Source organism: Periophthalmus magnuspinnatus, chromosome 3 (genome assembly GCF_009829125.3).
Source record: "Periophthalmus magnuspinnatus isolate fPerMag1 chromosome 3, fPerMag1.2.pri, whole genome shotgun sequence".
Classification (NCBI taxonomy): Eukaryota; Metazoa; Chordata; class Actinopteri; order Gobiiformes; family Gobiidae; genus Periophthalmus; species Periophthalmus magnuspinnatus.
This window is the reverse complement of record NC_047128.1, coordinates 15,596,020-15,614,735: the sequence shown is the minus strand read 5'-3', so window position 1 is coordinate 15,614,735 and position 18,716 is coordinate 15,596,020. Positions and strand designations below refer to the sequence as shown.

General features: G+C 43.8%; 1 protein-coding gene across 6 annotated transcripts in view; it reads left to right on the top strand.

Annotated features, from left to right (window-relative positions):
• The window catches only part of ppip5k1a (diphosphoinositol pentakisphosphate kinase 1a), a 47,678-nt gene extending 35,060 nt beyond the window's left edge, over positions 1-12,618 (top strand). For 3 of the 6 annotated variants that reach the window (XM_055231552.1, XM_055231557.1, XM_055231559.1), the window contains 6 exons: positions 975-1,028; positions 2,614-2,886; positions 4,581-4,718; positions 8,818-8,922; positions 9,686-9,921; positions 10,802-12,603. In XM_055231552.1, the coding sequence (XP_055087527.1) occupies positions 975-1,028; positions 2,614-2,886; positions 4,581-4,718; positions 8,818-8,922; positions 9,686-9,921; positions 10,802-11,197 (1,202 nt within the window). In that variant the 3' untranslated portion in view covers positions 11,198-12,603. Of the gene's footprint in view, positions 1-974; positions 1,029-2,613; positions 2,887-4,580; positions 4,719-8,817; positions 8,923-9,685; positions 9,922-10,801 lie in introns of all 6 variants that reach the window. The other 3 variants (XM_033985306.2, XM_033985289.2, XM_033985297.2) reach the window with 2 other exon arrangements.
• Positions 12,619-18,716: the final 6,098 nt, after the last annotated feature.

The following is an 18,716-nucleotide window of genomic DNA, read 5'->3' as shown; positions in this document are numbered from 1 at the left end:
GCAAAAACAGCATTATATAATGGTAATCAAAATTAATATCACCATTACACCTTTATGTATGTGTTTAGTTTTTGTTTATTTATTAGGGAGAAACATTGACCTACACAAAGAGATAGCATGTTTGTGCCAGGAAAGAAGACACCTGTTTTGTCTGTTACGAATGCTCATATTTAGATTTAAGGACAAAATTATAAAATAAAAACCACAGGATCATGTAGAGTTGGTTAAAGCCAACATTTTAAGGTCAGAATGATGAGCTTGACAGCAACAGTTTAGAGGGGCCATGTTTTTTTCCATAGAAAGTTAATTGGAGTCATTGCAGCCAGAATTACGCCCATGCTCACTTCCTATTTGTAACGCAGCGGCTAAAACATTAGCTATGTCCATTTAGATATATGGTCTATGCTTTGGACCCCAGGAACTATAGAAGAATTAATGTGACAATTGAACCCGGGACCTTCTTGCTGTGAGTGTGCCCACTGTCCCCGTCTTCAGTACTGTCCTGACAATGCACTGAATGCCCTCTCCACTCTTCACCCCCTGTTTATACCTTACTATATGATACTGTACTGTACTGTACAGTGCTGTACTGTACTAAACTGCACTGTACTATTCAATCTTATAAACTCTTTGGGTTTTCTAAAGGGGTTGTTACTTCTTAAAGCAGAGCTAAAGTAACATTCAGAAACATGTTTGATCTGAAGTTGAAGAACATGTGAGGTGCTCTGTGATTGGTCTCTTTAATACTGCTCTGTGATTGGGCCATTTGATGCTGCTGTGATTACGGTTTCTTGTGATTGCTTCATTGGAGGTGCATTGACATGAAGCTCCACCCCCTGGTTACAAAGGTTTTATTCCATTGGTCAGTTTCGTGCTGACTGGTCACTGATTGGTTGTTTTGTTTTGGAACCTCCGGTCTGATTGGTTATTTCCTCTCTGACTCGTCATCTGTTCTGATTGGTGCTCTGGTGCAGGGACTAAAGATGATTCGTCTGCCGTAGCCCCGCCCCTCTGGTGTTCTGCTGCAGGTATGACCTCACCTGGACAAAGTGGATGGTGTGTTTGTGCTCTTCGTCCAATCAGAATGAGGACGTGTAACCACAAGCTCAGAGCTGTGCTTCTGTCTAACACTGAAGAACTAATCCATTCCCCATTTCAGGCACACAGGCAGGGCATCTGACACACAGGGATATTTCAGAACATGTTTGTAGAGGTATGAACTACAGGTTTAGCAGCTTTCGCACAGAATAAGACTCTTCACTAAATTGCTAAGCCTAGACCTGTCATGTTAATACATTTATCGTGGGGACTTTTTCTTTGTACTAGTGGAGAACTTTCTGTTTTGTTTCTGTTTTACGATTAGATTTGAGCTATAGAGCAGGGGTGTCAAACACATTTTCACCGAGGGCCACGTGAGCAAAATAGCTGCCCTCAAAGGGCCAGATGTAAAATAAATCTAACTACTTTTTAATTTGTTAATGAACTGTTTCTGTATTTATTACTTATTCAAGTTACACATATTGTGTATGCATTTGGCTAGATGTAAAAATATGGTTGTGTAACTGTATCTCCTGATAAAATGACATTTTAAGACCATCATATCTTTTAATTTACCATGTCAAGGGCCACATAAAATGATGTGGAGGGCCACATTTGGCCCCTGGGCCTTGAGTTTGACACATGTGCTGTAGAGGGTTGAATAAATAACTTCTATGACAAAATGTTTCATTTTTGCAGCTCATGTTCATTAAAAATATTGTTTACTTAGGCTACTTTTTTGGGGATAATTCTGCTATAGGGTTTTTGTTTCAGTGGCATAAACTAGTTTCATTGTTATTGTGACAGACTTAGATAAGCCTAAATTTGTGATATTCTAATTGTGACCGCTCACTGTAAATGATGAGACCGCCTTGTATGACAGCGGCAATACTTATCTAAACTTCTCTGAATAGTTTGTAATATTCTTTTGCAGTTCTTAGTCTGTTTGGCTGCTGCATGTCGCCTGATTTCCTTCATAACATTTTGTAAAACACAAAACAAAGGGGGGCATGCAGAATCTGGAAGACTAACATGAATGTATCAAATACACTGAACTTATAGCCCTATCCTCACTCTCAGAGCGAAACATGACAATACATTCAGATTTTCTTTCCCCTCACTCTCTTACTTGTCACTCTTTCCCTTTTGCTGTATCTCTCCATTGCTCTCTCCACCTCTCTCCTGTCTCTCTCACTCCCCTCCCTTTCTCCTCTCTTCTTTCTCTCCCCTTGTTGGGCTTTTGCTGGGCTCTTCCCCCCCTCCCCTTTTCCTCCTCCCTTCCTCTTCTCGCTCTCTCTCTCTTTTCCTCCTCTACCCCCCACTCTCTTCCCCTCCCCTCTTCTTTTTTTCTCCCTCGTTTTTCCTCACTGGTCCTCCTCTCCTCTCTTTCTCCTCTCATCTATCTCCCCCCTCTCCCATTCTCCTCCCTTCTCTCTTTGTATCTCTCTCTCTCCTTCTCTTCCCCTTCTATTTTTCTGTTTCTTTTCTCCTCCCCCTTCTTCTTCTCCCCTTGTCCCCCCCTTTCTTCCCCTCTCCCCTACACTTTTTCTTCTCTCTCCCTCCCCCCTTCTTCAGAGGAGCAGCGTATCTCTCAGTTGTTGAAGCGTTTTTCGAGCGGCCCCAGCTTTAGCCCAGCCCCCGGCCCGTTAAGCCCTTCCTCCCTCTGTTTTGGCCCCTCCCCTGCCCACCCAGGCCCCTCCCCCCCTCCGCCGGCTCGCAGCACCCCCTGCAGACACCTGTCGGTCGACGCAGCCCTGGCTCACCATCTACACCTGTGCTCCTATCACCTACGTCTCTTCAGGAACTGCCTCATCTCCGGACGAGACCCAATCGAATTCCTCCGATACGGTCAGCCCCGCCCCCGCTCTAACCCGCACCTGATAGCGGGCTGTGATTGGACAGCTCGTTTTGGATTGCGTCATTCGCTGCTTTGTTATTGGTTGCCCTGACTCCAGCTGATGTTTGATTGGCTGTTTGAGGATTGCTGTTTTCTGATTTTTTGAATGCTCACTGATTCTGCCTAATCCTAAAAACACTTTTAGAGGCTGTATGTCTGTAGCCACAGCCTCTCTGGGGCAATCTGCACCTTTGGCCCCTCTCACCACCAACACTCCCCATATTCACACATAACAAAGGCAGAACAGCACGAGTGGGAATAGAACTAGCAACCACCTAGTTATAAGCTGACTGCTGTACCACTAAGTTACCTTCTGGTCTGTGATTGGCTGCCCTGGCTCCTGCGGCTCTCTGATTGGCTGCCCTGGCTCGTGTTGCTGTCTGATTGGCTGTTCATGTGGCTGTGCATGATGCCTGTTTTTTTTGGGGGTTTAAAAAGATTACTTTCAGATGAAATTACACTTTTAGCTTTTTTATAAAAAAAAAAAAATGAAGCAAATCTCAATCAAAAGTTCATTGGCGAATCTTCAGTTTTGTGCATTTTGATTTGGGTGAAAATACGCCTTTGTTTTTCAGTTTGATTTAGCCTGTTATGAGAAGGTCTTGTTTCATGCTGTCTCTAACACGGTTGCATGGTCCTGGTCTAGTCCTGGTTTAGACCCGGTTTAGACCCGGTTTAGACCTAGTTTAGTCTTGTTTTAGTCCTGTTTCAGTCTAGTCCTGGTTTAAACCTGGTTTAGACCTGTTTTAGGCCTGGTTTGGTCCTGGTTTAGTCCTGTTTCAGTCATGTTTCAATCTAGTCGTGGTTTAGTCCCGAGTATCACAGATCCTGGTCTTCACTCTGGTCTTGAAGAGCCTGGTTTGGTCTGCTTTGGTCTGTTTTTTGTTTGTTCCTAGAGCATGGTGTTTGCAGACTTGTGTAAATGAAAGTTTGGCCTGATTTGTGCCTCTTCAGTCGCAGCGTTTAGTTTTTCCTCTGAACTAAACCGCAGCTTTTTACAGTTTTCATTTATAAGGAAAGAAAATAATAACATTGTCCGAGCTAAAACCTTGAATGACATCACACTTCACTTTGAGGTCCTTAATATTCACAAATTTAAAACTATGTATTTGTTTATTGGTTTAATTTATTAGTTAATTTGTGGAATTAGTTGATGTAAATATACTTTTAATTTGGTGTTTCTCGGGTCTGTTCTTTAAGTTTGTGGTTTGTTTTTGTCTCATTCACTTTGACACAGAACAAACAGGTGAGTTAATCTGTATGCTCCCAGGAGGACTAGAACAGAACCAGGACTGAACTAAGACTAAGCCAGGACTAGTCTTTGAATTTGATTCCAGACGACTGAAACAACGTGCTTCGTAAAAGTTCAAATTTTTCAACTCTGGTGTTTGAAACCCTGGTGCCCTGGCACCATGGTCTGAATGCAGCATTACATGGCACGAAAAAATGCATGATAATATTACATATGTCTTTGGTTCTGATGAGGGTCTTTAGTCCAGTTAGGTTCCTGATCTGGTTCAAGTCTGGTCCTGGTCTGGTTCAGGTCTGTTTCTAGTCTAGCCCTCATCTGGAGCATGTGTTTGGTCTCATTTCAGTATAAATTTGAGTTTTAATTAAAATTCTTTTTATGTTTTTTTTGTTTCAGGTTTTGAGGGCTGCTCCATGGTGCCCTCTATCTACCCTCTGGAGACGCTGCACAACTCTCTGTCCCTGAAGAAAGTCACAGAGTTTCTGAGTTTAGTTTGTGAGAACGCCGGAGACGCTCACAGCCGCGCAGGGAGAGGTATGAACACGCATAACATGCACATAACATGCACAATATGTAAACAACAACACGCAATCAACATGCTAACGATACATTAACATATTAATAACACGGAACCAACTCATTTACAACATGCAACCAACACGCTAACACAGAACCATCACATTAACAACATGCAACTAACATGCTAATAACATGCAACCAACATGCCACGACAACCAACACTCTTCCAACATGCAGTCAACACATTAACACACAACTAACACGTTAACAACATGCAACCAGCATGCCAAAGTCATATGTTAACAGCATGCTAATAACGTGGAACACCCTCATTAACATGCAGCCAACATGCTAAGCCACAACTAACACACTATCAACATGCTAACAACATGCTAACATGCATTCAACACATTAACACACAACTAACATGTTAACAGCATGCTAACAACACATAGCTAACATGCTAACAAAAATGCAACCAACACCTTAACATGCTAACACAAACAGACAGAGGTGAAGAAAGTCAGACTTTCAGCAGCACATGGAGAGGTACGAACGCAACACTTTGGCAACACGTAACATAAGCGACGTAACATAAGCGCACAGACAGTGGTTGACGTAAGCTCTGTGGCATAGGCCTGTCTCATTTTGGCAGGACCTTTGCAGTCCACGCAGGCTACACGGAGGAGCATCCTTCATCAGCCGGGCCCTTCGCAGGGTGCAGCGGTTGAATTGGGACACGGCTATAGACTGTATAAAGAAGTGGACTAAGGGAGTATGACCCATAGCGTTCGACGCAGATTGGTATTAGCTAATGCTAATAACACATAATACACATTTGACCTACAATTAAGTCAATAGCAGAATAAACCACGCTTACTGATCAGGAACAGCATCCAGTCCATCAAAACATAAGGTCCTCTACTCCTGAGTCACTCAGTTCCACGAACCGTTCTGGGTCCGAGATGCCTCTAGTTTAACTTGTACAAACATCCAGTGTCCTCGGTCACGTACTTCCTTTGTTTTGTCCGTTTCGTCATGTTTAAATGCAAAACTGCTGCGTAGAATTACGCAATTACGCGCACTTAATTTTACGCGCGGATCTTTGCATCCAGGCTCCTCCTTTTACGCGCACAGCAAACTCCGTCTGTTTACAGTAAACCACTGCATGTCATGCATGTTCCGCTGTTCATGGGCTTTAAGGGGAAAACATCACTAAATGTGTGTGATGTAACTGCTTGATTCTACAAGGGGGAGAGTGGGGCGTACTCTTTCAGTCAGGGGTCATGAGAATGACATCAATTTCTGCACTGTTGGTGGAGGCAGGTGAAATACCTTTGACCCTGCGATGTAAAAAATTGGCTTGAAATTATTTTGTGAAATTAAAAGGGGCTGAAAAATCACTGCTGTCCACCCGAGTGCTAGAAGAAAGCTGGGAGTTTAGTCAGAGTGCAAACAGAATTAATAGATATAGCTTTTTACAATGGGTAGAGAGAGGTTTTAGGGAACTTGGAGTTGAAAGCAGTGAAATTGTGGCTCCGGTGCAGTGGCCTGTGATTCCACTGTGGCTGTGGCATGAGCCTATTATTGATCTGTCAATAAAGAAGCTAGCCAAAAGTGGTTGCAAGGGAAATCTGGCACCCTATGTGAGAGATTATCTCTCACCCAAATATACACCGATGGGTCTAGAGACCCTGAACATAATAAAGTGGGGTTTGGCTTCTGGGTTCCCCAGTCCCGTATCCAACAAAGTCACCGGCTCCCAGATGATATTTCTATTTTCTCTGCTGAACTGATTGCAATTCTGTGGGCACTGTGGTGGGTGGAGGAAGTAGGAGTTAAGAGTTCAGTAATTTGCACTGATTCACTGTCAGCGTTGATGGCCTTGGAAGGGGGAGAAGGAAGTAAGGGATGTCCTGACGTGGTGAATGAGACTCTAATAATGGTGTATAAACTTGAGTTAGCTGGTTTTGATGTGGGGTTTTTATGGGTCCCAGCTCATGCTGGTCTTGAGGGAAACGATGTTGCAGACAGTCTTGCTAAGGCTAGTCTAAGGAAGTCAGAAATACACCTCAGAGTACCTCTTGGTAGGATGGAGTGTCGTTCTATTATACAGGCCAGTATTAAAAAGCAGTGGCAACAAAAGTGGGATGATGAAACAAAAGGGAGACAGATGCACAGCATAGTTTCAACAGTTAATGACCCTTCTAGGCCCGTTCTCTCACGCCGGGATGACACTAAACTGACATGCCTCCGATTAGGCCACTGTGGGTTGGCTAGTGGGCTATTCCTCATTGGGAAACATGATGATGGTTGTTGTGAGTGGTGTGGAGTCTCCGAGACTGTGGTGCATGTTATGCTGCACTGTCCAGTATATAGTGCTCAGAGAAGTGATATGTTCAGTGGGTTATCTAAGATAGGACTTAATAACTTTTCTTTGAGGACGATATTAGGACATGGAGCTTACCCCAAGGAGAGGGCTCGGTTGGTGACTCGATTTCTAATACGAACTGGGGTTTATTACAGAATTTAGGGAGCAGTTGTAACGTCCTTTTCCTTTAGGCGACCATTCGCCACGTAGTATAAATCTACATGAAATCTCCTGACCAGTGGAGGGCAGCAATGCACTAACCGTGCCCAGTCTGCCGGAAATAACCACAACAACAACAACTCTTTCAGTCATCTGTAGCACTCATTCACTGTCCGGGGCTCCAGTAACCCACAGCCCCCACCTTATTGGCCAACTTTGGTGTCAATCACAAGCTAACAAGTTTGTTTTGCACTGAGGAACAAAGTTGGCTCTGTCAGAAGTTTATTATGCTTGAAATCGACAAAAGATGCAAAAAAGTGACAGAGCAGATTTCACTTTCCTGCAGCAGATTGGACATGGAGGATCTAACTTCCTTTGTGGACATAATTTCTTGACTGGATAATATTCTCTGGACCTTTACGGAACGAATGAGGCCAACTTTGTGTGAATATGTTGATGTTTGACAGAACAAGAGCGCTTAAAGGTAAGTGAAGTCCAAATCCACATTTCTGACTTCTCTGTAAAAAACGGCTTTCCTTTCAGCACTGTGGTGATTACAGGTGTAAATGGTTTACATATTCAGAAAGATGAATGCTGTAGCTTTCATTTGATGTGTAGATTATTTGTGCAGGTGACGCAGAAATACACGTGCATTGCTGTAAAGTTGTAACATTTAGGCGAAGCGGGCGGGCCGTCGGAACGTTAAGTGGTTAATATCCTTTACTCTTTGCTTTGAGCACTGTTTTGCACTTTTTCTTGACACTGAGATGGCAGAGCTATGAAGTGAAAACCATTTCAAGAGATTTCATGAAGCTCATCGACAGAACACCAAGGGTTTGCTGTGCTGTCCACCAAGCAAAGGGTGGATACTCTGAGGATTTAAAATATAATGTATAAAATATTTAGTTGAGTCATTTCACTTTTTTCTTTGCTACATAAGTTCATATATCACACATCTTAAATTTGATATATTCTCTATATATATAAATATATATATAATATATATATATATAAAATGCAAAAAGAATATAAAGAAAATAAAACATTGCCGGGTTGTGTGCATTTGTATGCATGTACTTTTTACTCTTGCTGTTCATTTTGTGTCCTGGAGCAGCTGTTTATCACTATTTATAATTTGCAGTGACATCACGTTGGGGGTGTTCTACATCTATCTGGTGGAATGTTCGGCAGTTACCATGGTGACACAATGCACACATTAGCAAATGCAGCCAAAAAGGTTTCAAGATAGTCTGAAAACTCAAGAAATCTAAATGGTTGTAAACAACACATTTTCAGGAGCCTGTAATCGATACGAGTGTTCATGGTTCATGGAGTTTGATTTTCAACAAAAAGTGACCGTAATTTTATGTGTGGGAGAGCTCACCTGTCCAACCAGTTTAGCTCTTTATGTTCAGATTGTGTTAAAGTAAAGCTCAGATTAAAATCTAATTTGAGTAACAGAGGTTCAGACACAGTAGTGCTTCACAGCCACAAGAAATGTTGATGACATCAGATGCAAAGTATCAGTGTCATCCAGCCCTATACACATCTACTTACATTTCCTCTTGTTGTGTCCTGGGGCAGCTTTGTCGGCCATGTTCTCAGCACAGCAGCCTTCAGTGGAGTCCTACCTCCCCCAGAGAGTCCTGCCCTCAGCCCTGAGGTCCAGAACAGACCGACCGCCCTGGTGTGAGTACTAAACCTGGACAAAACCCGAACAGACCAACTGTCCTAGTGTGAGTACTGACCGGGACTAGACCAGGACTGAACCAGGACTAAACTAGAACAGAATGACTGCCCTGGGGTGAGTAGAGACCGAGATTAGACCAGGACTAAACTAGGACAACACTAAACTGTGACTATACCTGGACTAGACCGGGACTAGACCAGTACTAAACCAGGACTGAAGCAGGACTCGGCCAGGAGTGAAGCAGGACTGGACCAGGAGTGAGGCAGAACTGGACCAGGGGTCTCATTTGTAAAATATGATATGAAATTCTTACTATAAATGTATGCACAAACCAAACACAAACTTCCTCGTGCTCACATTTCATCTCTGAGGTCAGACTGTCTTCTGTCTCATCTCTCTAAGACCAGACGCACAGTTATAAATCACAAACTTTAAATGGAGGGTTCTGTGCATAACATTTTTGTTTTTATACTTGTATAAATGAGACCCCATGACTGAGCCAGGACTGAACCAGGACTGAACAAGGACTAAACCAGGACTAAAACGTTCAGTATAAATGTTTAAGAAGGCTCTGGCTGGAGTGTACAGCAGCAGCTCACTGCTCTGGCACTTAAACCTTAGGAGGGATTATTAAAGGGTACCTAACGTAATGTTGCTCTTGGCATGCTCAGTTTGAAAAATAGTGCCAAATCTCCTCTTTCTCCTCCTTTCTTTCATCTTCCCTCTTCTGTCTCCTCTCTTTCTTCTCTTTCCTCTCCTCAGACAGCAGCGGTCCATCCAGCACCGTGTCTAGCGCTGGCCCCTCCTCCCCCAACGCTGATTCCTCACCTCGGTTTAGCTTTAGCGAGAAGCTAACTCCTCAGAGCAGTGAAGAGGCACACACAGCTAACGCTAACCCGACAGCTAATGACCCACAATGCACTGCAGCTTCAGGGGAGGTGCCTCTGACACCAACAAACTCACCCCAAGAAGAAGACAACAGGAAACAGGAATCTGAGGTGAGTAAGATGCCCTCGTCATTATCCATATGCGTCAGATGCCCTCCCATCATTATCTCTGTCAGATGCCCTCCCATCCATATCTGTGTGTGTCAGAGTCAGATGTATGCTGTATCAGAATCCAATAACAGGATTTATGAGCTTCCCAAAGGGAAATTCAGTTGGTAGTTGTCGGTCAGAGTAAATATACAAAACCATTCACAACCAGTGTAACAATACAAGCAGTGACAAAACAATACAACACATTGTCACATCTTTCAGATTCATTTCAGTATAAATTACAGACTGTATAAAGAAGTGACTGAGTGTGGCGTCACCCACAGTGTTTGGTTCCAGTCAAATGAAGCTCATTAAGGCTAGCAGTTATAGCGGTGAATTTGGTGCTGAGTTCCATATTTGAAATTCCGATCGCAAGTATCATACCAACAAAAGAGTCAATCTGGAGTGAAACTGTGGAAGGTAACGCCCCCCCTTCCCAGACCACTGGTTTAGCAGGCAGGCATTTAGCAATGCTGTCACTCAACCCTGCTGCTAACACTAACAGGAGCAACCTCTTGGAAAGAAGGCGCCTGATTTGTCTTTTATTAATGTTCATATCTTGATTTATGGACAAAATAGTGAAATAAAAATACCATTTTAAGATGAAAATGAAAAGCCTGACAGCAGCAATTATGGAGAGAGAGGCGACAGTTTGTCAATGTAAAGTGAGAGTCAATGGAGCTGGAAGCGCACCCATGCTCACTTCCTATGTGGACCATTTATACATACAATCTATTGTATAAACACAGAGGGTTCATGTCCTCTGATGTAAACTGTATTTAAAGGGCTGTTGCATTGTTGGCATATTTCTGTTTCTGACTGGTCCCTGTGCTTCCTTTAGGCAGCAGCAGAAGTCCCCCAGGCATCAGAGGGACATCTGACATCAGAGGGACCTCGGCCTCCCCTGTGCCTCCTCTCTGACCTGTCTGTGCCCCCATCTGCCCTCTCTGACCTCTCCCTGCCCCGGGTGGAGCCCTTCTCTTTGCCTGGGTCTTTGCCAGTGCTGTTGGAGCTGAGGGAGAGCAGCAGTGAGGCTGGCTCCAGCTCTCAGACGCCTCAGTCTCCAGAGGGCGCTGACGAGTTCTTTGACACGCACGAGAGCGTATGGAGCGATGTGGCTGAGATTACAGAGTTTACTGAGCATGCTCAGAATAGCGATGCTACGGCGCATACTCCAAACGACGATACAGAACACACTGAGAGCACAGAAGGGCCAGAGTGTGTAGATACAGAATGACATCTGAGGGTGACTGTGGAGAGATCTTTCCTGTCGAAACTGAACAGTGGAGCATCTGTGAAGAGTGTGTGTATGTGTGTGTGTGAGTATGAGTATGTATTGAGAGAGCATCAGGTAGAAAAACAACTAAACAAAACCTATATCAGCTCTAAGTTCAAATGTATGTGTGGTGCCAAAGTCCAATTGTAGAACAAGTATTATATCCAACTGTTACAGTGTGAGCCTCTCTCCACTTCTCTACGCTTCCTCTGCTCCTCCTCTGATCTTCCTCTGCTCCTCTTCTGGACCTCCTCTGCACATGGCTCCTTCTCTGCTCCTCCTTTGCTCCTCCTTTACACATGGCCGGTGCTTATCTGTGAAACGTTAGATTTTTTTTTACTTTTGAGCTGAAACCCTGTGGCTCTGCTCTAAACTATAAAACCGCCTGCATGTAGTTTTTTATTAGTTAATAATAATAACAATAATAATAATAATAATAATCTTATTTGAGCAAGCTGTGCTAAAGTGAAGTTTCAGCCCTAAAGCTTTAGACTCCGCCTCCTCTGTGGTACATGTGTTGGACATGTTTAGGTTTTAACGGAACAAATTTTCTCTTGCCTGGCAAGAGAAAATTTGATATATGTTTGCATTTTTTATACAGTCTGGTCCCCACTCCCTCTGTCACACCTTGTGGCCAAACAAACTTGATCGTCCAATTAGATTTTTTTTTCAGTGAGGCATCTGAAACAAAGGCGCTCATTGGTCATCTTTTACAAACAAAATTAAATTTTTCTCCCCTCAGATTAACAACCATTGATTCTGCAGAAATCCTCCATGTTTTGTCCATGTCCATGTCCGCTGTGATAGTTCTTATTTCCTCCTAAGCAGCCATATTTGTTTTGATATAGACGCACCATGCGTGTCCCTGAGTGGTTAATCTAACGGTCAATCACACCCATCAGACCTCGGGGAGATTCACTGGTGACCAGACTCACATTTTCACGCTTGGACAAGTATGTGTTGTGGAGCCCAGGCAGCCTTTACTCTTTATTTCATGGCTTTTATCTGTAAAATCCAGTTAATCTGATTTATAAATAATCCTCTTTAAAATCAAAAAATCATAGAGGTTATATCACAGTTGAGCTATGGAAATATTTATGAAATGAAATACACAGCAGCTGAGATGACAAACCTGAACCTAATGTGTTTTTCTTATATTAATCTATTTTAGACTTAAGTTTGTCTTAATTCTGCAGCTAATTTAGATTAAATTTTTTATTTTTCCACTTTTACTTTGAAAGTCACTGAACAGGTCCCACTTCCTGTGTCTTAGTTCTACAGAAATGTGTCAAATCTGTAAATGTTTTATCAGAAATGATAAAAAAAACGGTATAAAACTGTGCAGCCACTCATAAAATAATAATATAATAGAGTATTTTCACATGAAACTGACTCTTGAGTTTTTATTTGTAATTGAACTAATAATCCACTATCTCACTACAGCAGGTCTGGGGCTGAGCCAAGGCTAACCCGGGGCTAACCCGGGGCTAACCCGGGGATAACCTGGGGATAACCTGGGGATAACCCGGAGCTAACCCGGGACTGAACCAGGACTGAACCAGAGCTAAGCCGGGACTAAACCGGGACTGAACCAGGACTAAATAAGGGCAAAACTAGGACTGAACCAGAGCTAAAACAGGACCAAATCAAGACTAAACCAGGAGTTACCCAGGTCTCTACCAGATCTTAACCAGGATTAAAGCAGATCCAGAACAGTGATGAACCGTGAAAATGTTTGGTTTGAAAGTCGTTTAGACAGAACTGTGAGTCTGGCTGTGTCCGCTAGAGGGAGCCAGAGGACAGCATTTTCACAAAGACAGACGTCGTAGAGTGCACGTATACATTTAAAACAAAAGTCTGTTAATAAGTTTGACAGACCTTTGCAGAGACAAATTTTAAACTGAGATCGAGATATGTTTGTATAATAACTGTATCAAAGTCTTGATCAGTAATTCTTTTTAAAGCTGACAATTCACTAAAAATTCACCAAAGAATATGATGTACTTTGCCTTTCTTCATTTAAATGTTTTGAGCAAAGACACACATTTTGGAATTGTTTAAATTTACATAGTTGTGTTGCACTTTGGTTTGGGTTTGTTTTTTATTCCAGAGTTTGTGGAACAATCATCTGAAGGATTCTTTGTCCCTGACAAAGGGCTCAGTATCAAAGACCGAGACTGGTACAGACTGGACCAGAACTAAACCAGGACTGGACCAGGACTGAATCAGAACTGGACCAGGACCGGACAAAGACCAGACCGTGAATGACGGAATCCTCCACAGATCATAACAAAACCAGTGAGTTTACAAATGTGAGAGTTTCTGCAGAAATAAGCCAGGACTTAAAGAGCTCTGAATCAAATCCTATAGTAACGTATGTACTGAACCAGTCACCGTCTAGTGAGTGGGTTTTGTCTGACTCACTGGCATCAATTTCAAAATCTAAATTTACCTCAGTGACTTTGACTCAACCCTGTGTGAAACTGGACCCAAGTAAACCTGAGACACCATGGGAGGACGGGAGGGCATCTGACACACTAATACAGGAGAATGGGAGGGCATCTGACACAGAAATATTCGTGAGTTTCAGACTCCTATTTGTAGGTTTTGAGGACTTTTGCTGATTCAGAAGATACAATATTTTGTTATTGTTAATTGCTATGGAGACAGTGCTACATTTTTATCACTCTGAGACCCAGGGAGAGCATTTGACACACCCTTTCTCTCTTTCCGCCCCTCCTCTGCCCCCCATCCCCCCTCTCTCTTTCCCTCTCTCCCTCCTCTTTTCTTTCCCCTTCCACCCACCCTCTCTTTCTCTCCCTCCCTCCCTCCTCCCCTCGTTTCCTTCCGTTCCTACTTCTCTCCCTGCCTTCTCCCTCCTCTCCCCTCCCTCTCTTTCTCTCTGCTGTGTCATGCTCAGAAGGCAGTTATCCTCCTCCAGTGTCACCATGGCGACGGCTCCTCCGCTGCAGCATCAGCACCGACTCCTCATCATCATCGGACCCCTGCAGCAAGACCAGGACCTGGACCGGACCAAGACCCGCATCAGCTCAGGTCTGGACCGGGACTGAACCAGGACCAGAGCAGGACTGGAGCAGGACTGAATCAGGCTAAAACCACCGCTAAAATAGGACTACACTGAGCCTAAATTGGGACTAACCTATTGTTAGTCTACAGTTAAGCAGTTCTAAAGCAGAACTGGACAAATCTGGACTAAACCAGGACTAATCCAGGACTAAGACAGGTCTAAACCAGGACTAGCCACTCAAGCTAAACAGGAGCTAAAGGTGCAGGCGGAGGTTCATATTTCTCTTTGATCATAATAAAACTGCACCATGCTTTTGCTCCCACTCTGCACCCCCACCCCTCCCTCACACCACACTCATGTACAGGCAAGGCGAGTGCGTTGCCCCTGGACACAACAACACTAGCCAAAGTTGGGATTGAACTGTGGACTCCTGGTTAGAAACAGCTTTACTGTCTGAACCACTGTTACAAATTCTCATCCAGAACTAAAGAAGGGCTAAACCCGTACTAAACCAGGACTATCCTCCTGGGCTGGTCCTGGTCAGTAATTGGGTGGGAGACCACTGGAAATATCAGGTGTCACGGTGGTCGAACAATGCAAACTGTTGTTGTGTCCTTAGACAAGGCACTCTTTAGAACAGCTGTAACTTTAAACTTACTCAACCTTCACTAACCCACGTACACTGTTTTTGCACTTGTTTTGCCCATACTGTATATTTTGTATTTGTACACTACCAGTCAAAAGTTTGGACACATCTTTTTCAGTGTATTTTTTGTAAGTTTTCCTACTTTTACATTTTAAACATGCACAGAAGACATCAAATATATGATGTAAGATATATGAAATTATGTAGCAAAGACAAAAAGTGAAATAACTCGCTTCAATCTCCTGAAATGGTGAAGCTTGTACTACAGTCCACATGTGTCATTCATAGAGTTGATGCTTCAGTGAGAATCTACAGTGTAAATAATCATGGAAATAAAGAAGAAACATAAAAGTGTGTCCAAACTTTTGACTGGTCGTGTAAATCAAAGTTTATTTTTTACCTTTTAATATCATATCCTTATTTATACTGTATCATAGTTCATATTAATCTTTGTTTTATGTTGCACCATAATGCCGAAGCAAGTTCCTGTTTGGGATTTTTTTGTTACTGACAATAGCAATAAAACAGTTTGTAATCTGTGTAATTGTTGGGGGTGGGAGGGGCTGACTTCTGTCAGTCTGTCCCAGGGCAGCTGTGGCTACAACAGTATCTGACCACCACCGAGTGACTGAAGAACACGAGAGGGATGGTAGTAGCTCAGTTGGTAGAATGCTTGTCCTCTCCAAAGGTTGGTGGTTCGAAGCCTACTCTCGACATAAACATCACTGGTACGGCGGTGCGAATCCTGCTCCCACAGACGAATACTGTTGTTGTGTCCTTGTGCAAGACACTTCACCCCTCTCACGCCCTGTGTCTATGAACACTGGTGTGTGAATGTGAGTGTGTGTGTGAGGGCGTAAGTGGTTCTTTGATGATTCTTTGATGTTTTAAGTGCTTTGAAGATAGAAAATAGCTATAGAAATATGACTGCGATAATAATGCGCTATATTAGACTAATGCATTGTTTTTGTTCTAAGTGACCTGTCTCTCTCTCTCTCTCTCTCCATCTGTCTGTCTCTACTGGTCTCTCCTGGTCTCTCTTTCTCTGTCTCTCTCTCTCTCCCTCTGTTTCTCTCTCTGTCTCCCTCTCTCTCTTTCTCTCTGTCTCTCTTTGTCTCTCTCTGTCTCTGTCTCTCTCTCTCTTGCTCTCTGTCTCTCTCGCTCTCTGTTTCTATCTCTCTGTCTCCCTTGGTCTCTCTGTCTTTGTCTCTGCCTCTCTTCGTCTCTCTGTCTGTCTGTCTGTCTGTCTCTCTCTCTCTCTCTCTTGGTCTCTCTCGGTCTCTCTCTCTATCTCTGTCTCTCTTGGTCTCTCTCTGTGTGTCACTCTGCCTCTCTCTCTCTTTCTCTCTCTCTTTCTCTCTGTTGGTCTCCTATCTCTGTCTCTCTTGGGCTCTCTCTATCTCTCTCTCTCTCTCTTGCTCTGTCTCTCTCGCTCTCTGTCTCTATCTCTCTGTCTCCCTTGGTCTCTGTCTTTGTCTCTGCCTCTCTTCGTCTCTCTGTCTGTCTGTCTGTCTCTCTTGGTCTCTCTCGGTCTCTATCTCTGTCTCTCTTGGTCTCTCGCGGTCTCTATCTCTGTCTCTCTTGGTCTCTCTCGGTCTCTATCTCTGTCTCTCTTGGTCTCTCTCGGTCTCTATCTCTGTCTCTCTTGGTCTCTCTCTGTGTGTCGCTCTGCCTCTCTCTCTCTGTCTCTCTCTCTTTCTCTCTGTTGGTCTCTCTCTCTGTCTCTCTTGGGCTCTCTGTCTCTTTGTCTCTCTCTCTCTCTCTGTCTCTCTCTCTCTCGGTCTTTCTCAGGTCTGAGATCTTGGGGCACAGTCTTGGACTTGGACTCGGAGCTGAAGCTCTTTCAGACTCGACACTCGGCTCAGTTCTCCTCTGAGGTCAAAGGTCAGTGTCTTTATTTTTATAATTTATGTTAATTTATTACAGAATAACTGTGATTTATTTTAATACGCTGTGATGTCACCAGCATGACCAGAGGAAAGGGTCAGACGAGCCGACGAGAGGGTTAGGCGGTGCAGAAGAGAGGTGGAGAGGGGTAGTGGGTCAGAGGAGCAGAGGAGAGGGTCAGAGGAACAGAGGAGGAGGTATAGAGTTTATGCTGATGAAGGCTGTTGAATATTTCATGAGTCTGAAATGGCGTGACGCTGCAGTGACCGCTCCTCTGTCTGACCGGACACTCATGTGTGTCCTGCTTTATGGTTCATATCTCTGTAATTACTACTCCTGGTTTAGTTCTGGTTTAGTGCTGGTTATTGTCCAGCTTTAGTTCTGGTTTAGTCCTGGTTTAGTGCTGGTTTAGTCCTGGTTTAGTCAAGCTTTAGTTCTGGTTTAGTCCTGGTTTAGCTCTGATTTACTCCTGGTTTAGTCCTGGTTCAGTTCTGGTTTAGTCCTGGTTTAGTGCTGGTTTTGTCCAGCTTTAGTTCTGGTTTAGTCCAGCTTTAGTTCTGGTTTAGTCCTGGTTTAGCTCTGATTTACTCCTGGTTTAGTCCTGGTTCAGTTCTGGTTTAGTCCTGGTTTAGTGCTGGTTTAGTCCAGCTTTAGTTCTGGTTTAGTCCTGGTTTAGCTCTGATTTACTCCTGCTTTAGTCCTGGTTCAGTTCTGGTTTAGTCCTGGTTTAGTGCTGGTTTAGTCCAGCTTTAGTTCTGGTTTAGTCCTGGTTTAGCTCTGATTTACTCCTGGTTTAGTCCTGGTTCAGTTCTGGTTTAGTCCTGGTTTGGTCCTAAGTCAGAATTCTCAGGTGGAATGTGCTGTGTAACTGTCAGATTGCAGATGTGTTGACCTGGTTTATGGTTAATATCTCTCTACTGAGCCTATCCACATGAAACAAAAACTGGCACAAAGTTCAGTGTCTTCTGTCAGGATAAATAAACAAAAGTGTGGCTATTCTTCCTCACAGACAGAGCGAGGGAGGGAGAGAGAGGGAGGTGGAGAGGTGCACAGACAGGAGCGTGCACGAGAAACAGTGCACGTGTGTCTGGAGATGATGTCATGCCAAACTCTGGATCCTCATGGGCCACCGTACCTGCTCTTACCACTGCGCTCTGATTGGTCCATGGCACTTTTGTGAATCTTTACTGGTACAATTCACCTGAGTCACTCACACACTTTTTATGTATCAGTCTGTCCATATTCTGCACTATAAATAACAAGTTACAGCCACTTATGGTACAAATACTATAATACACTGAAGGCCCTTTAGCTGCTGTTTTTAATGTGGATGTGGTGCACTGATCATAACCACAGTACTTACAGCTTTACTCTGTGACACAGGGTTGTATGTATTGTTAAATCAGATAAACATTTATCTCATCTGTCTGACACTCTGTGGTTATAACTGCCCAGGGACAGGCAGGAGCAGACAGGGACAGGCAGGAGCAGACAGGGACAGGCAGGAGCAGATAGATTTCATTCATGCAGGACACAATGACTCTTGTCTCAGGTCTGGTCTGGTCTCTGGTCACTGGTCTTTGGTCTCTGGTCCCTTGTCTCTGGTCTCTGGTCTGGTCTCTGGTCTCTGGTCTCTGGTCTGGTCTCTGGTCTGATCTCTGGTCACTGGTCTTTGGTCTCTGGCCTCTGGTCTCTGGTCTCTGGTCTCTGGTCTCTTGTCTCAGGTCTGGTCTCTGGTCACTGGTCTTTAGTTACTGGTCTCTGGTCTCTTGTCTCACTCTCTGGTCTGGTCCTGCTCTTTTGTCTGGTCTTTATCTAGTTTTGGTCTTTGGTGGAGGATTTATTAAACACAGTTTCCGTTGGAGACCAGACTGTGACTCAGAGATTCCTGAACTTTTGGAAAACCACGAAAAAAAACA